The sequence below is a fragment of the Bemisia tabaci genome, chromosome 1 (assembly GCF_918797505.1).
Source record: "Bemisia tabaci chromosome 1, PGI_BMITA_v3".
Lineage (NCBI taxonomy): Eukaryota > Metazoa > Arthropoda > Insecta > Hemiptera > Aleyrodidae > Bemisia > Bemisia tabaci.
The window spans coordinates 35,396,224-35,416,107 of record NC_092793.1 but is presented as its reverse complement, the minus strand read 5'-3'; the positions used below and the strand labels follow the sequence as shown (position 1 = coordinate 35,416,107).

At 38.6% G+C, this 19,884-nt stretch overlaps 1 protein-coding gene and 1 long non-coding RNA gene across 12 annotated transcripts in view; one reads left to right on the top strand and one right to left on the bottom strand.

Annotated features, from left to right (window-relative positions):
* Positions 1-1,213: 1,213 nt before the first annotated feature.
* LOC109041677 (uncharacterized) lies at positions 1,214-7,355 on the bottom strand. Its single transcript, XR_011899860.1, has 4 exons — positions 5,967-7,355; positions 4,173-5,522; positions 3,255-3,388; positions 1,214-1,683 (listed from the first exon to the last, which is right to left on the bottom strand). It is a non-coding gene; the product is annotated as an uncharacterized lncRNA (long non-coding RNA).
* A 9,885-nt stretch (positions 7,356-17,240) lies between these two features.
* The window catches only part of LOC109042363 (uncharacterized), a 270,886-nt gene continuing 268,242 nt past the window's right edge, over positions 17,241-19,884 (top strand). For 6 of the 11 annotated variants that reach the window (XM_072300324.1, XM_072300329.1, XM_072300321.1 and 3 more), the window contains exon 1: positions 17,242-17,958. In XM_072300324.1, coding sequence (XP_072156425.1) covers positions 17,857-17,958 — 102 coding nt within the window. In that variant the 5' untranslated portion in view covers positions 17,242-17,856. Of the gene's footprint in view, positions 17,959-19,884 lie in introns of all 11 variants that reach the window. The other 5 variants (XM_072300357.1, XM_072300361.1, XM_072300337.1 and 2 more) reach the window with 2 other exon arrangements.

The following is a 19,884-nucleotide window of genomic DNA, read 5'->3' as shown; positions in this document are numbered from 1 at the left end:
ATTGGTCCACGCAGCGACTGCCTCACTCATCGATGCACTGATGACCCGGAGATGCTTGTTGTTTTCGGTAAATATCTACTAGCTTGACGTCACAGAACTGACTAGTTACGGCCTCTCCATTCTCGTAGGCAACGTTACGGCCTCTCCATTCTCGTAGGCAACGTGCTCACTCGCGGTCGCCCGGTGACTAAATTTCGCGAACTTTAACGCCTTATTTCATCGAGAAAGAGTTAATTTGTGACGAAACCAAATGTTTCAACAAATTTCTCGTCAAATTTTACCACTAAATCCCCATATACAGCTAGAAACTTTCGCTAAATAAACAAACCGGGCAGCAGCCATATTGTTCGGACTAACTCGGAATAAACCAAGGGTGGTCACCTAAAGTGTGACGTCACAAATCGGCGTTCGCGCCACGGCCCGGATTCAAATAACGTTTTTGAGGGGCACGATTTTAAAATCGCATTTTCTCCCCTTAGCAATTTTTTTCAAAACTTTTTATTGTGCTCATCGTTTTTCTGGTGAAATTTTACATATAAAGCAATAGCTTTTAAGCCAATCCCTCACCAGCCGAACTGCCTCATTTCCTTGGAAATATTCCCTGATGAAAACAAGGATTTCTAATCATTAATCTCTAACTTTTCTTGGGGGAAACAAGATTTTCCTCCGGGTTACAAGACGAAAATCAACTTAGCTATATTTAGTCTGGTTTCTCCTCTCAAGTCAAGTTCAGCAGACACCCAGTTTAGAAAAATAGTATGATCTTAGAGCAAAAAGAGAGGAATGTTCCTGCTATGGCCATTCCCACAGAATTTACCTAATTTTCCCTGATATGTTTCATTGTCTGATGGAATCAAGTATTTTCTGAGTTTTTACAGGTCCTCGAAATCATGCTTTTTTTAAAAAAAAATTGAACATAATTGGAGATCATGCTCTTCTCTTATAAGCTGAATTATCTTTACTTCTTTTCCATGACTAAATTGATATTGGTTTTATCATGAGCAGGAAGTATAAATTGACTGATTCTAATGTAGACTATAAATGCTCATTTTTCCATTTCAAGCTAATACATTGTTCTGAGCAAATAATTGTGTTCCTCGTGCTATTTTGACAAGGGAACATATCTTGTGGTACTCTCAGTCATATCCTGTCTGGTGTTCTATTCAGCATAGAACTGAAATTCTGGTGATGAAGGAAAAATTAAAATATGATAAACACGAGAAGAAAACCTTTAATGAGCTGCTTCCCTTCATCATGAGAGTTACAATCATGTGCTAACTTTAATTTTTGATGACAAAATCACTGGATCTCTATCAGTGTAAACTCTTGAACATTTTTGGTAAAGTAAAAGCATTCACACATGCATTGGAAAGCGTTGGCCTTCTTCTACAAAGCTTTAATAATATCAAAGTATAATTTATTGAGATCAATTTTTAAGAGCAAAAAATAGTAGAGTAAAAATCATTCCTCAACCAGATCTTTTGTTTTTTCCTTTCCTGGTAGAGAATAATTGGGCCAAAGTACTTCTGCTACTGAGTATGTAAGACAATGTTCTACAAAAAGAACCTGTTATTTTGATTAAAAATTTTGGACTACAGGTTGTCATCGTCCCAGTAGGTTTTCCTAAAAATCTTATAATGGAGCATCCTTTGGCTAGCTTCCTTCATACTCCATGGTCTAGGTCTGAAATTAGAAAAAGAAAAAATCATCAACTTGGAGGAATAAAAAAACACAATTCTAAACATTAATTTTAGACAGCATTTTAAAATTTTCAAAAGAAGGAAACTAAATCATGGTACCTATATAATCTGGAAAAATCTCCAACAGATTTTAGATAAGATAGTGGAATTACTATCCAAAATGTTAGTCATAGTTACTGTCATTAGATAGTCAAAGATGTAAAGGCAGTGCCTAATAAAATGATCAAGCATGTAACTCCCAACCAACATGTATATCTAGGTTTGCGATGGTACAGACTTCCTGTCATACTTACTCAATTTTTAAGTGAGAAACTACTCAACATCAAATCTTAAAGACTTTCATAATTTCCCTCTTCTGTGTGTTGAAGATCCTGTAATAACTTCCAAGGAATGATGATGATTTGTTCTTTTTCAAAAACAATAAATGGGAGCTGGGATTTTAAAACACCAGAAAAAATTGATGATTTGAGAGTTTCGTTGTCGATAAGCAGCGTATCCATGTAGAAACAGCAAAAGCGTGTACCTTGATTGCAGTGATTCAAATTCACTACATGTTTTAAAGGAAACCAAATCAACATCATAGCTTCAACTTTTCATAGAATGTCCTTCACACAGGGAAGAAAAATAGACGGAAGTGTACCTATCGGTGGTGAAACATCTAAGCTAAGAATCTCTATTTGCGATGCAGCACCATTTCTGTTACATTTGACCAACTTTATTGAAGGACCAACTATCACTGTCATTGAACAGAATTCTTTATGAGCTCTCATTGCATTTTTAAAAATGACCTCTGAAAATTTTATACAAAAATCCCTGATAATAGACTGCTTTAATGACTAAATCATCGCAGTTTCGATGCGGTTCAATCGTAAACAGACGTATAACCTTGTCGTAGTCGCACTGTGGTGAGAGTGTGTCTAATTTCCTTGTGACCAAATGGATTCATGACTTGTTGATGACACAATTTTAATCAACTACTTAACACACTAATCTCACACAGAATTTAAGTATGAGGTTATCATCCATTGTTTTGGTTGGAACCATTCGCAAGAATGACGCCTAGCCACTAAATCAGTATATATTCAACTAATAAGACGTATTTATACTAAATGGAACTATGTGCAAGTGGAAAGATGGGGTGTGCTCGTTAGTTGAGGGCCATAAGAATGAATGGGGATTTTAAGTGCCAGTGACGTCAGCGGTGACAACCAACTAGACGAGCTCATCGCTTGTTCTTGGGGCACTTTCACTCATGAGCCCTGTCCACAATGCTCTTGTCACATGTCAACGGCTCACAAGTTAGAGCTCAGTTCCTTTTGATTTAATGTCAGGTCCTGCTTTTCCATTTTCTCAAAAGGAACTATGTCCACTTTTAAATTGTTTCTTATTCAGCTTCCACGAGCACACCCTATCTTTCCTCTTGTATAAAGTTCCATTTAGCATAAATACATCCAATAGATAAAGGAAGATAGTAAATTTTGAGAAACATCAGTGGAGATCCAAGTTATTGTAGTTTCACCACCAGTAGTAAAGAATGATTTAAATACTCATTACCTCGCTCAACGCAACTTTCAAGTAGAAGTAAAGAATTTTCCTATGAATAGATGAATTTACATCAAGTCACACTTCCTTTTGGGCTGCAAAAATCAAGCGAGACATACGGAAATGCGTTCACGTTCAATCTGTACCTGAAATATAAAAAATATAATCACTAAAAAGGATGTTGTGTTCCTGCCATATCTCTATACCTATGCATTCTGTCTCTATCTATTGATATACCTATCCGCATTCTTTCCTTATCTAGGTATTGATATACCTATCCGCATTCTTTCTCTTCATACGTCACATCACCAGACTTTGCACGTTGCACTTTCTATCTAATCACCCATGCGCGGAGCCCGGCCTGTCACCCTCAACCGCCAGAACTTTCTCTTCATCATTTTCTTTAGGACACTAGTCTAGTTTTGGAGTTAGTTACAGTTCAGCAGCGGATAGAGTTTGATTGTACCTCTTGGAGGCCAGGCCTCGGCCGGCTCCTCCACTTTTCACACGTTGAAGTATCACACGTTGAAGTACAGAGTTCAGCCCTTATATTTTTGTGTTTCGTGTTTTCATCCTCCTCCCCTTCATCTTGGAGCAAGGGCACCCTACAGAGGCCCAGCAAAGTAACGTTACACAGAATACATGATGCAACCATGAAGATGTGCACATAGAATGTATTTCTGATCTCCTAAATTCCAATTTCAATACATTGGGCTGAATACAGTTGGCTATAATCTTCCGATCGACATTTACCGCCGAAGCTGTAGGTATCTTTGCAAACCAGGAACTTCGAAGGTACCCAATAGACAATATCACATGGCAATGATCTTTAAATTAATTTCGGGATAAATACTTGGTAAGTACCTAGCGAGATAAGAGTAACTGATGAAATAAATAAGAGTTCTTCTAAGATATTTGTTTACAACTTACCTTGATGTTTTCATGAGAGGTATTCTACTTTGTTTCTCTTTGGTTCATTATTTAGGGTAATTTGGTCCGTCTGCAGCAGATTATTCAGTTGACCTCGTTAATAAATTTTAAAAGCATCCATAATCACTTCGAAGCAAGCTTACATCGGCATTTATCTTTTATCTGTCGCGACTTTTTGTTATTGTTTTGAACAAAACGAACGAGAAACGAAACAACTAAAAGGAACGACGACGGACCGGCATGGAACCAGTCATCGGTCGAATTGAAATCGATTACTATCAATTGATCGATATTTCATGAGAGATCAAGTTAGAAGATTTCGATTGATCGATACATCGATGCTCCCGATATTTCAAAATCTTGCAAAGCAAATAACTTTTTACAGAGAAACTTTTGAAAGTTGAGACTAACAAAAGTTTGAATCGGAATTCAAAACGCGTCGATTCATATATGGTGTTACAGGGTTTTGATGAGTCGTTAAAGAGCTTTGCCCGCTTAACTGACCATATTGGCCCGAAAAATGCGATATTAAGTTGATTTTTGTATTTATAACACTCTGACGAGGCCAGTATTTTACGTGTACATCTGACGCCTTCAATATTACGTGATACATCTAATCATACTCTTGACTCTATATTGTTGCTAGTCTGTCGGTTTTAAGGTTTTTCTTTTCTTTATTGCCGTCTGCGCCTCTATCGAGCGCTGTAATAGATGGAATTTAAAAAAACTCGAAAAAACACAAGCAGTCGTTGATTTCTCCATAAGCCACCGTGTTAAAAAATGCTGGTTGGTTCACACTTTGTATAAGTCAGAAATTAAATCCCTATCTGAATAGTCTCCAGGAGTAATATACATTAGAGTACCTGTATAGCGAGAGTATGGACAGATGTGAAACTCCGAAAATCCATCAAGCCTTCACCGATGCTTCTGCGAATAAAGTTAGGAGCCAGAAATGCAGCCAACCTATGAATTTCCATTATCCAGAACGATTTACTAATACTATTGTTAGAGTACCTATATTAAGAGAGAGTATGGCCACTGGGTCCTATGGAGAGGCTTAGGACCCAAAAATGGCGGTGCTTTGTTTTGGTTTTTGAGGATGGGAGGGGGGTCATTGCCAACTTTTGACGGTTATCACCAACCGCGCTTGCTGCCAACCTTACTACATCTAAGATCATTTTTCTCGAAAATTGCACACGATTAGCCTTAAAAATATGTAAAAAAGTAGCAAAAGTGCATTTGGGTTAAGTTCTCGTTACGATAAGCAAAGACAACTACATTTTGAATCATTTTGCATTACATTAACTTTATGGCGTCCGCCATTTTTGGGTCCTAAGGGCTCCATTCAGCCTAAGATTAGAGTCCCTTTATACCCAGAGTTAAGACAACTCGATTATCAGCTGACTGGCAGCCGGCCTTGGCTGGCCATGGAGGCCGAAACGAGTGCACCCAAACGAACGATATTGAGGGGTAAGGATCAGGAATCCTGCGATGTCTGTCACACAAAAACAACAACATCAACAAATTGATCAATTAAAAAGAAAATGAGAATGGTTTGTGAGTAATTTCTTAATCTCTTTTCATTTTGGACCGATGGAAATGACAATTTACTCTTGATAAACCACAATTAGGTGATATTTTCATTATTCTTGTTCACATTCGAGGTACCGCCATCTTGGTGCACTCGTTTCGGCCTCCATGAGCGAGAACCAATCAGAATTGGATTTTTTTTTAGGCCACTTTCAGCCGAACCAAAAGTGAGTTGTCTTAACTCTGGGTATAAAGGGACTCTACCTAAGATGGCTGAGCCAATCAGAGGTGGTAACTCCAGTGGCCATACTCTCTCAATATAGGTACTCTAACTATTAGCTACGTTTATGCGAGGCTCGAAACCGGGGTTTCACGAAACCCGAGTTTGTAATGCAAGTTTCCTCCGTCGGGTTTATGCGGGCGCTGTAACCCGACTTCCGCGGGAAATCAAACTTTCCGATTTTGGCGCTGTTTATGCGCATATTTTCGATTGAACTTGAATTTCATGTTGGCGCCATTTTCACAAGCTATACTTCATTTTTCCACTATGAATTGATTCAATAAATTATTAGGTATTACTCTTTTATCCTGTGTATGTTCAATTTTTCCACAATATATAAGCGGAGGCTTCATCTTCACTAGAAAAGCCTTTACTGACTTTCTGAGCAACAGTTGGAAAAATGACAGTAGATGTTTAATCATTTTACGTTCATCTTTAAAATTGAATGAATACCTAATCTCAACAACCCTCCAAATCATGCTCGAGCTTATATTCTGAGTTCAGAAAAGTTGCCATAGGTAATTTTAGTGATGTTAAAAATAATTGTGGCAGGCGCAGAAATTCATCATATTGTTTATTGAGCTTCTAATGATCTTACAATAGGTAGATATAGGCATTGAAAGTGTAGGAGTGCTAATCCAGTTAAGCACCGCACCTTCACTCCATGCTGTTGTAAAGATTGTATGTCTGCCATTATTGTAGTGAAACAAATAAAGAATCGGGATATACTTATGGGAATTCCTCCTTCAAGATATGATCAAAATAAGCAGATATTGATAGGTCAACAATGTATCGCTGAAGCAGAAGCGTCTAAATCCTCTTGAGGCAACGGACGGTGACAATCTCAACAAACTGGTGACGCTTCACAAATTTTGAATTTCCACATTCCCAGAGACACGTGCTGAAATCCTGTTTCTCACCCCTCTTTCCGACTGCTCTCCGAGTCCATTAGCAAGACAGGAAGAAAATAGGCAAGCTACCTACCACTGTTTGCCTACCTATCTGTGTTTTTTCTTAAACTTGATTTTCAAAGGTGACTCATGTAAAGAGCAACTGAAAAACAAGATTTCAGAACCTGCCATTGCATTTCACTAACCTAAGACACCAACCCAACCTTACCATTGATATTCTTTCGCTTACACTGTATATTATTCTCCCACTGAGATTCGATATGAACTCAATTCAAAAATCCTTCTGAATTTAATTATACAGGTAGATTGGAATCTGGAGCTCTCAGTCTATCTGTAAAGCGCATTTACTAACATTCACTGCTGTCACAAGATATTTTTGCACAGGCAGAGCCACTTTCCACAGTTGATACTTCTCTAACGCCAAAGCTCAATTATGACAAGTGGTTCAACGACCAAAAATTGTTACACGCCTCAATAGCTATGTTTATGCGAGCCTCTTAACCTAACTTCAATCGAAACCTGAGTTTGAAACCAAGGTTCAAATCACGGCATAAACGATACGGAACTAACGAAATGTAGGTTTCCGAAATTTGTGTTTGAAACCTTATTTTACACTAAAGACTAGGTTTTCGCACTCCGCATAAACGAACCGGAGGTTGAAATTAGTTGAAATTCGACTTCAAATGCGATTTTCAGGTGCGCGATCGGCAATATGGCGGATTTATTATCATAACGTTCGTAAACAACTGGTGCTTATCCCACGATTTAGCTTTAATTTTGCCATTATTCAACATTTTTTACAATCATAATTTTACTACAATTGTTGCTTAAGCACTTTTACGTGATTCCTTCAGTTATATGTGGCTTACTTATCCTTATTTAGCTAAACGTAGGACGTTATTTTCTAGTGAAGGTGTTTAGTGTCAGATGGAATCCAGGCTTATTACTGCTTTTTCAGATAATTCTTGCAACTCTAATCAACATTTTATGACTACAGAAGCAAAGCAAGCAAAGAGCTTTACAGGCTACAATTGAGTAATAGCCTTACCTACCAGTTCATCATCTGCGGAGAACTTTTTTACTGTATCCCAACGATTTGCCTAAGATTTCAAGATAAGGCACCCTGCTTCCCTTTAAGTAGTGCACCGAATTTTTTCATTTCAATCTACCGATTAAATCTAAAATCTGATCCAGTCAGAGCTGCATAGCTCTTGAATTTGTGTGTTATCCGTGTATCTATTTCCTGGTTGTCCTACTGGAAGTGTGACTCCAGCCACAACCGTGACCTGCTGACTTATTTCTTTGATCCAATCTCTAGTAAATGATGACTCAAATTCTGAAGCCATCATTTATTGAAACTAGTTCAAAGTTATTGCTCCAAAGTATCGTCACTCTTCTCATACTGATGCAGAAGGAAGGAGATTCTTCGGTGAGTGCTCTGTGATCCAAGATTTTCAATTTGAGATAAGAATAAGGTTTTTATTGAGGCGTGTAACAATTTTTGGTCGTTGAACCACTTGTCATAATTGAGCTTTGGCGTTAGAGATGCATCAACTGTGGAAAGTGGCTCTGCCTGTGCAAAAATATCTTGTGACAGCAGTGAATGTTAGTAAATGCGCTTTACAGATAGACTGAGAGCTCCAGATTCCAATCTACCTGAATAATTAAATTCAGAAGGATTTTTGAATTGAGTTCATATCGAATCTCAGTGGGAGAATAATATACAGTCTAAGCGAAAGAATATCAATGGTAAGGTTGGGTTTGTGTCTTAGATTAGTGAAATGCAATGGCAGGTTCTGAAATCTTGTTTGTCAGTTGCTCTTTACATGAGTCACCTTTGAAAATCAAGTTTAAGAAAAACACACATAGGTAGGCAAACAGTGGTAGGTAGCTTGCCTATTTTCTTCCTGTCTTGCTCATGGACTCGGAGAGCAGTCGGAAAGAGGGGTGAGAAACAGGATTTCAGCGCGTGTCTCTGGGAATGTGGAAATTCAAAATTTGTGAAGCGTCACCAGTTTGTTGAGATTGTCACCGTCCGTTGCCTCAAGAGGATTTAGACGCTTCTGCTTCAGCGATACATTGTTGACCTATCAATATCTGCTTATTTTGATCATATCTTGAAGGAGGAATTCCCATAAGTATATCCCGATTCTTTATTTGTTTCACTACAATAATGGCAGACACACAATCTTTACGACAGCATGGAGTGAAAGTGCGGTGCTTTACTGGATTAGCACTCCTACACTTTCAATGCCTATATCTAAGTACCTATTGTAAGATCATTAGAAGCTCAATCAACAACATGATGAATTTCTGCGCCTGCCATAATTATTTTTAACATGACTAAAAATTACCTATGGCAACTTTTCTGAACTCAGAATATAAGCTCGAGCATGATTTGGAGGGTTGTTGAGATTAGGTATTCATTCAATTTTAAAGATGAACGTGAAATGATTAAACATCTACTGTCATTTTTCCAACTGTTGCTCAGAAAGTCAGTAAAGGCTTTTCTAGTGAAGATGAAGCCTCCGCTTATATATTGTGGAAAAATTGAACATACACAGGTTAAAAGAGTAATACCTAATAATTTATTGAATCAATTCATAGTGGAAAAATGAAGTATAGCTTGTGAAAATGGCGCCAACATGAAATTCAAGTTCAATCGAAAATATGCGCATAAACAGCGCCAAAATCGGAAAGTTTGATTTCCCGCGAAAGTCGGGTTACAGCGCCCGCATAAACCCGACGGAGGAAACTTGCATTACAAACTCGGGTTTCATGAAACCCCGGTTTCGAGCCTCGCATAAACGTAGCTACTAATAACCTTATTCTTATCTCAAATTGAAAATCTTGGATCACAGAGCACTCACCGAAGAATCTCCTTCCTTCTGCATCAGTATGAGAAGAGTGACGATACTTTGGAGCAATAACTTTGAACTAGTTTCAATAAATGATGGCTTCAGAATTTGAGTCATCATTTACTAGAGATTGGATCAAAGAAATAAGTCAGCAGGTCACGGTTGTGGCTGGAGTCACACTTCCAGTAGGACAATCAGGAAATACGTACACGGATAACACACAAATTCAAGAGCTATGCAGCTCTGATTGGATCAGATTTTAGATTTAATCGGTAGATTGAAATGAAAAAATTCGGTGCACTACTTAAAGGGAAGCAGGGTGCCTTATCTTGAAATCCTAGGCAAATCGTGCGGATGCAGTAAAAAAGTTCTCCGCAGATGATGAACTGGTGGGTAAGGCGATTACTCAATTGTAACCTGTAAAGCTCTTTGCTTGCTTTGCTTCTGTAGTCATAAAATGTTGATTAGAGTTGCAAGAATAATCTGAAAAAGCAGTAATAAGCCTGGATTCCATCTGACACTAAACACCTTCACTAGAAAATAACGTCCTACGTTTAGCTAAATAAGGATAAGTAAGCCACATATAACTGAAGGAATCACGTAAAAGTGCTTAAGCAACAATTATAGTAAAATTATGATTGTAAAAAATGTTGAATAATGGCAAAATTAAAGCTAAATCGTGGGATAAGCACCAGTTGTTTACGAACGGTATGATAATAAATCCGCCAAATTGCCGATGCCGATCGCGCACCTGAAAATCGCATTTGAAGTCGAATTTCAACTAATTTCAACCTCCGGTTCGTTTATGCGGAGTGCGAAAACCTAGTCTTTAGTGTAAAATAAGGTTTCAAACACAAATTTCGGAAACCTACATTTCGTTAGTTCCGTATCGTTTATGCCGTGATTTGAACCTTGGTTTCAAACTCAGGTTTCGATTGAAGTTAGGTTAAGAGGCTCGCATAAACATAGCTAATGTCGCGGAAGAACGCTCATTTCTGTACATTCTTTGCCATCATGGTTAGAATTGGAATCTGCAGACTGGCAGTGAAATTTTGTGCGTTAGAAGTTGGTTAGAAGGGTGGCTGCACTTTTGGGCCCTAAGCCCTCCATGAAGCGATCTGTCCATACTCTCGCTATACAGGTACTCTAATATACATCAATGGATTCATTATGGCTTTGACTAGAGTCCCTTTATACCCAGAGTTAAGACAACTCACTTTTGGTTGGCCTGAAAGTGGCCTAAAAAAAAATCCAATTCTGATTGGTTCTCGCTCATGGAGGCCGAAACGAGTGCACCAAGATGGCGGTACCTCGAATGTGAACAAGAATAATGAAAACATTACCTAATTGTGGTTTATCAAGAGTAAATTGTTATTTCCATCGGTCCAAAATGAAAATAGATTAAGAAATTATTCACAAACCAATCTCATTTCTTTTTAATTGATCAATTTGTTGATGTTGTTGTTTTTGTGTGACAGACATCGCAGGATTCCTGATCCTTATCCCTCAATATCGTTCGTTTGGGTGCACTCGTTTCGGCCTCCATGGCCAGCCAAGGCCGGCTGCGAGTCAGCTGATAATCGAGTTGTCTTAACTCTGGGTATAAAGGGACTCTAGCTTTGACTATCTAATTATAGCAAAATTTGCACAAATTAATATCGATTGAATAAAAAAATGTCGAAAAAACACAGACAGTCGTTGCTTTTCCCGTAAGCCGCCGTGATAAGAAATGCCGGTTGGTTCACACTTTGTATAAGTCAGAAATTAAATCTCAATTAATATGAATATTATCCGGGAGTAATATACATCAATAGATTCATTGTGGCTTTGACTACCTTTTAATAGCAAAATTTGCAAAAATTAATGCTGATTGAATTATAAAATGTCGAAAAAACACAAGCAGTTCTTGATCTCTCCATAAGCCGCCGTGTTATAAAATGCCGTTGGGTTCACACTTGGCTTGGTTCACACTTTTCGGAGCACACGCGGCTCGGAAACGCCTGTTAATGGATTGGCTTCATCGGCGCTCCAGTACTTTGCGACTCTATTGTACTCTATGGTCGCTACTCTCCCTATACAGGTACTCTACCCGATACCGTGTGACGTCCAGAGGGTACGAATAGAGTACCTTTATAGACAGAGTATGGCCATTCGTATCTTTAACTACAGGAAAACTGTTCCGCTTTTTGATTGGTCAACGAGTTTTTAGGCTTCATGATGCTCTTAGGGCCGTAAATAAACAAACAAGATGGCGGCTCACCGTAACATCGATGAGAAGCTAAATTTGACAAAAATTTCAATTATGCGGCAGTAACAATTTAAACGAGCCTATCTACGAATAGCACACGAAAAACACATGAAAACATTGTTAAATTGCCTTTCACCTTCATCACAGGAGGATGTAAGATGTGCATAACCTCAATCTTGCTTGCTGATAACGGCCATCTTGTTTGTTTATTTACGGCCCTAAGAGCATCGTGTCAGCCTATTCGCTCGCGACCAATGAAAAACCGGAACAGAAATGGCCATACTCTGTCTATAAAGGTACTCTAGGTACGAAATGCGACCACCATTAGCTACGTTTATGCGAGGCTCGAAACCGGGGTTTCACGAAACCCGAGTTTGTAATGCAAGTTTCCTCCGTCGGGTTTATGCGGGCGCTGTAACCCGACTTTCGCGGGAAATCAAACTTTCCGATTTTGGCGCTGTTTATGCGCATATTTTCGATTGAACTTGAATTTCATGTTGGCGCCATTTTCACAAGCTATACTTCATTTTTCCACTATGAATTGATTCAATAAATTATTAGGTATTACTCTTTTATCCTGTGTATGTTCAATTTTTCCACAATATATAAGCGGAGGCTTCATCTTCACTAGAAAAGCCTTTACTGACTTTCTGAGCAACAGTTGGAAAAATGACAGTAGATGTTTAATCATTTTACGTTCATCTTTAAAATTGAATGAATACCTAATCTCAACAACCCTCCAAATCATGCTCGAGCTTACATTCTGAGTTCAGAAAAGTTGCCATAGGTAATTTTAGTGATGTTAAAAATAATTGTGGCAGGCGCAGAAATTCATCATTTTGTTTATTGAGCTTCTAATGATCTTACAATAGGTAGATATAGGCATTGAAAGTGTAGGAGTGCTAATCCGCAAGCAAAGCACCGCACCTTCACTCCATGCTGTTGTAAAGATTGTATGTCTGCCATTATTGTAGTGAAACAAATAAAGAATCGGGATATACTTATGGGAATTCCTCCTTCAAGATATGATCAAAATAAGCAGATATTGATAGGTCAACAATGTATCGCTGAAGCAGAAGCGTCTAAATCCTCTTGAGGCAAGGAACGGTGACAATCTCAACAAACTGGTGACGCTTCACAAATTTTGAATTTCCACATTCCCAGAGACACGCGCTGAAATCCTGTTTCTCACCCCTCTTTCCGACTGCTCTCCGAGTCCATGAGCAAGACAGGAAGAAAATAGGCAAGCGACCTACCACTGTTTGCCTACCTATGTGTGTTTTTCTTAAACTTGATTTTCAAAGGTGACTCATGTAAAGAGCAACTGAAAAACAAGATTTCAGAACCTGCCATTGCATTTCACTAACCTAAGACACCAACCCAACCTTACCATTGATATTCTTTCGCTTACACTGTATATTATTCTCCCACTGAGATTCGATATGAACTCAATTCAAAAATCCTTCTGAATTTAATAATACAGGTAGATTGGAATCTGGAGCTCTCAGTCTATCTGTAAAGTGCATTTACTAACATTCACTGCTGTCACAAGATATTTTTGCACAGGCAGAGCCACTTTCCACAGTTGATGCATCTCTAACGCCAAAGCTCAATTATGACAAGTGGTTCAACGACCAAAAATTGTTACACGCCTCAATAAAAACCTTATTCTTATCTCAAATTGAAAATCTTGGATCACAGAGCACTCACCGAAGAATCTCCTTCCTTCTGCATCAGTATGAGAAGAGTGACGATACTTTGGAGCACCTTTATAGCGAGAAGCCCCACATACACGGTGAAAGTGGACCTTAATATTGGCTTAATGTGGGAGTCACCGATGCGTTGTTGAGCGGTGACCTTCAAAGTCACTTTAAACAGCAGTTACACGATAGAGTCCCTTTATACCCAGAGTTACGACAACTCACTTTTGGTTGGGCCAGGATTGGGCTGAAAGTGGCCTAAAAAAAAATCCAATTCTGATTGGTTCTCGCTCATGGAGGCCGAAACTAGTGCACCAAGATGGCGGTACCTCGTATGTGAACAAGAATAATGAAAATATTACCTAATTGTGGTTTATCAAGAGTAAATTGTTATTGCCATCGGTCCAAAATGAAAATAGATTAAGAAATTATTCACAAACCAATCTCATTTTCTTTTTAATTGATCAATTTGTTGATGTTGTTGTTTCTGTGTGACAGACATCGCAGGATTTCTGATCCTTATCCCCCAATATCGTTCGTTTGAGTGCACTAATTTCGGCCTCCATGGCCAGCCAAGGTCGGCTGCCAGTCAGCTGATAATCGAGTTGTCGTTACTCTGGGTATAAAGGGACTCTATTACACGATTGAATCGGCAGGGCCTAGCATTGTTGCCGAGCTAGAGGCCCAATACAAATTTTTCATAAGAGTTCAAACGGGTTAGTGAACATATTTATACAACCCTGACAACAGTGACTTAACTTGTTTGGTTTTTTAAAATTCTGGAAGTGCACGTGAATATTGAAGGTTATGTGTTGATTGTTTTTTGTTATTTCCAACCATGAAAGAAATTCCAACCGAACATATTATGATTATTTTGGGTAGGTGAATTATTGTTCATAGGTTCAGAAATAACTTTTTTGGGCTGAACCACTACCCTCGTGGATTTGTCATCGTGCACACCAGCCCTACCTGCTAGCAACTCCCAGCATGATTTACCCGGCTTGGGCATAATTTTAATTTTAAGTAGGACCGTTCTCTTCACGTTCTTGTTCCTATCGATTAGAGTCCCTTTATACTGAGAGTCAAGACAATTTGAATCCATTTCTGATTGGTTCCCGTATTTTAGGCCTTCACAGTGTCACAAACGGGAATAAAGATTACAGTTTCACCGATTGCAAAGATTATAATCTGGAATGGACCGGGGAATTACGGGTTCGGCAAGGAACAAACGCAGAGTTAAGAAATTTCATGAAAGATTATAAAAAGAAATTTCATAATGAAATTTCATGAAATTTCATGAAATTTCGTGAAATTTCATTTAACACGCAGAATTCAGGATCAAACCCTTGAAACTTATGAATCTCCTTAAGTTCATTTATAGGCACGTGGTAAACTGTGAAAGGGAACTTTAGAAATGCCCAGAAAGTTGAGTAAAACAGCAAAAACATAATTTTGAATTTTTTATCTTAAATTTTGGTTGAACACACAGCCGTACCGGTTGAACACCAAAATAAATTTTACGGATAAAGTAAGACGTTAGCTTTCATATTTGGAGCAAAACAAATTTCTTGACTATAAAGAATCCTAGTACCCCCTAATAGTATATCGTTCTTTTTTGGTACAAAAGGGAGGGATCTTGAACTATCTTTGAAACAATTTAAATGATTTTTTCATTTGTCTCTGATTTTTTCAGAAAGTAACAGTTTGAAATTTGAGGTTAGGGTCCCCGGTCCCCCTCCCCATGATGAGCCAGAACTGCCAGAAGAGAAAGAGTAAGAGAAGACCAGAAGAGAAGAGCTGAGAGAAGACCGTGCTCCAACTGGTCTAATTGACGAATATTATTCTCTTTGAAAATAAAAACAAAATCTGTTGGAAAAAATAAGCATTTTTGACATTTTGTCGGTCGAAAGAAATTTCATTGGGAAAAAAGAAATTTCATGAAATTTCTTGTGAAATTTCATGAAATTTCATTCGATGAAATTTCTTTAGTAACTCTGAACAAACGGAATGAGGGAAGGAACGAAGAAAGGAATTCGAGAATGGGCCGATCAAAGATTACGAAAAACGTTCAATTTCTGTAATCTTTATTCCCGTTTGTGACATCCATGAGCCGAATTGTCTTTACTCTCAGTATAAAGGGACTCTACTATCGATGAAAGACATTTTAATGACTGAAAATTGCGAAACGCATGCGAAAACGAATAAAAAAACTCCACTAACCACACTACACGACCGGGAGAAAACCAAACACAGAGCAATCCTCCAGAGGATGGCAGAGAATGGTTAGAGTAGAATGGTGATCGTTGATTCAGAATACCATCGGTGAGCCTTAATAATCGTCGGCCCGGCGAATATTAAGGCCTCGATAGACGATCAAATTCCCGAACCAATTCCGATCAAAGTAGCATCAAAGTGTCGGGAGTCATCAGTCTGAAATTCATAAATTTGCTTAATTTTAAAATGAAAACTTGACAGAAACGTTTCCTGTGGCAGGAAATGATGAATGATGGCACTCCTGTCTGATCTCACTTTGATCAAAAAAGTGCGGCCCGTCAAAATTTGATGGTAGATGGTGACCACCAGTCATCAGCATGTCTACTTTGATCGAATTGGTTCGAATTTGATCGTCTATAAGGCTAAGGCCTCTATAGACGATCAAATTCCCGAACCAATTCCGATCAAGTAGCATCAAAGTGTCGGGAGTCATCAGTCTGAAATTCATAAATTTGCTTAATTTTAAAATGAAAACTTGACAGAAACGTTTCCTGTGGCAGGAAATGATGAATGATGGCACTCCTGTCTGATCTCACTTTGATCAAAAAAGTGCGGCCCGTCAAAATTTGATGGTAGATGGTGACCACCAGTCATCAGCATGTCTACTTTGATCGGAATTGGTTCGGAATTTGATCGTCTATAAAGGCCTTAACACACAAAATTTCACTGCCAGCCTACAGAGTTCAATTCTACCAAGATGGCCAAGACATGTACATAAATGAGCGTTCTTTTGCAAAAATAAGTAAATTTATGCTAAAAGTAAGCCAATAATGCTTTATAAACGGCGGTTCGTAACAATTGTATTTAAAAATCGCTCTGGACATTCGAAATTCATGGTTGGCTGCATTTCTGGGCCCTAACTTCATTCACGGAGGCATCGGTGAAGGCCTGATGGATTTTCGGAGTTTCACATCTGTCCGTACTCTCGCTATACAGGTACTCTAGAGATCAGAGACAAAAGACCCTCCACTAGTATCTTGGTCTTGGTGGAAGCTTTTACTTTCGGGACTTCAGCATTCTACTGATGACTTACCTACATGGTTGATGTTAAACAACGTGTTGGCAGTTTCGTTTCGCAAACAAGTGAAACAAGCCGAAAATGGCCGAAGTTTAGGAAACTTGTTTGGCTCATGACGTCACCCGAAGCTCATCATCGACCATGTAGGTAAGTCAACAGCCGAAAATAGGGTGATGACTGTTGCTCCCTAATAATTGTCCATAAGGAATTGTTGAAACCCCGAAAGTAGAAGCTTCCACCTGTCGCTAGAAGGCCAGTGGAGGGGGAGGGTCTCTTGAGATGCGACCACCATTCTTTATCCGCCTTGGAAACACCTCCTTTTTTCTCTATGCATTACTTTCCTGAGTTTCCTGTACGCTTTTCTTGTGAGGAAATTTTATTTTTCTAGCCTCTATAGCCCTGCGAGGACCCTTTAGGTTTTGCAGTCGCGGTCTGTGATCATAGTTGTGGTTCTGGTTGTGTCTTGTGTCCGCGTTGGTTCTCTGATGAAGAATGAAACTTTTCTTTCTTTATGTGACTTTAGGTTTTATCATTTATCCCTGCGATTGGGAAGTCATTTCTTATTCCCTGCACCGTGCTTCCATCCGACCAATGTAGAATGTAGCTAGATTTTATTACGCTCGTCAAGCAGCCGCCGTTTTCTTCAGCTTTTTCTTCTTTCTTATCCGATAGTGTCATGTTAATTGACTATTGCGAGCGGAGTTCCATGATATTTCTCATTATCAATACTATGGTCGTGGTTGCTCCGAATAACTTGCTTATTAGTCCTCAATTCTACTCGTATGAGTAATGTAACGTCACATGTGACTCCAGTGAATCCTGTTTTCCTCTGACCTGCAAAGTAGTTACTGTCAGTTCTCTCACGATGCCGGCAGCAGAAGTCATCACATCCAATAACAAGGGCCAAGATAAAGCCCCCTTCGCCAATGGAAGCAATATTGAAACACTTCCGCGAACAACAAAACAGGTAGGACAACAGTGCATATTTATCCTCCATTGGTGCCAAAACTAGTTGTGGCCAGAATGTCATGGTCTATGATCAAGGTACCTGCACTCTACTACAGGTATGGACAAACAGGGTGCCGAAGTGGCAGTGCTGAGAATGTAGGCCATCGAGTGGCGTCGCAAGTCGTACCGCCTTTGCTGCCAGTTCAAAATGAGGTTCTGGCAGATCTGGTAGCTTCAATAAGCTATAAGGCGAATTTAAAATATTGATTAATGAGATAAACACTTACTGGGAACAATGGTCGACAAATTTTAATTTTTTAGATTTACCTGAATCTCTTCCAACTCACCTTGGATAGAGTTTTAGCGCTGATATCGAACATCATGTTCGTTTTTCTGGGATAGGTGTTAGGTTAATGTACCTCTCAAAAATCGGAATTTTCCCTACAAATCTAGCTTTTCCAAAGAAATATCAATGTTCCAGCCAATCTGTGCATGATGGAAAAAAGCTAAATCAGTGTTCGGATTCAGCAGCTAAAATCCAATAGGTAGGGAATTTAGTATTGCATACCTATTAAAGTTTTTTTTCTGCTCCTAACATCAAGGTCTTTCCGGACCAGTGCTCCTATTCGCCCATGTAACACCATGTATAACTCATCCGATTGTTTTGCGCCAGAAAGGAAAGGAAAACATTTTTTTTCAGGTAACTAGTGGCTGATTCCCATTCAAGTTTTGCCTCTGATTCCGAAAATGATCTTATTTTTCATCTAAAATCTACCAAATTTTTGAAAAATGAGATTTTTCAGCTCAAAAAAATCCCCTCTTCTTGGGATATTGATTTTTCCTAAGGTTTTGGAAGAGAACGAGGATCATTCTCGGCTGCAGCGGCAAGAATTGAGTGGGAATAACTCCACTTATTATCTGAGAAATAAAATTTTCATCTCCTCTCTGACACATAACAATCAGATGAGTTTTACATGGCGTTTTAAGGGCGGAAAGAAGCCCTTGTCCAAAAAAACTTGATGTTAGGAACAGTGAGGAATCTTGAATATGGATGCGAAAAATGGCTCCTGTGTAATTTTGGCAGCTGAATCCGGAAATTACCGTATTTTTTCTCTTGTCATTCAGTCTGCATAAACTGTTATGTGCGAAGCATGTAAGAGTCGCTAGTGATTATCTAATAAATTATGCCGGAATCAAACGTGGCTTGAATGTGGAAGTCATCGGCCTGATGCCTGAATTTTTGCGCGCCACGCGCAAAATTCAGCAACGATTCTCTGCGACCATCGGATAATGGCGGATTTGTCTGAATCATTCGAATAGATTTAATACAAATGTGGATGAAGATAATTCGAATTTGCGAAATTTCAGCCGTTGAGCGATGGCTGTTGACTTTCATATTCTTCCAAAAAAAAATTTGGTACAAAATTTTGGCCCAATCCAAAAAATTCCAGTAATTACCGAAAAAGAACCGAAATAAAAAAAATTCCAATATATATATATAAATTCAGGCACCCAAAAAATATGATGGCAGTACCGTTTGGATTCATCATTTAAAAGGAAATTATATCAAAACGGCCCAATTTTTTCTTTCATGCCCATGCAATATAAGTACTATACACCCCAAAGTTTTTCACAAAAAAAAATAACATACCTATAAGGTTTGATGACCTGAACTTGTTTTGATCCATCGGTTTAAAGGAGTATGATTTCAAATCGGTCCAACTTCTCTGAAATATGCCCATCTGTGATCAATAACTCTTTCAAGACCTTCCGACTCATCGCTGAGGAGACACTGATCATTACTTGGCCCTTAGTAAATGTCCTTGGTTACCTAGATGTCAAAGAAGTCCTTATGAAAACTATAATGAATTTTTTTTCTTTAAAGAGATAAAAAACAAAAAACCGTCCTACAATTGAAAAAAAAATTCGAAGAAAAGGAAGGAAT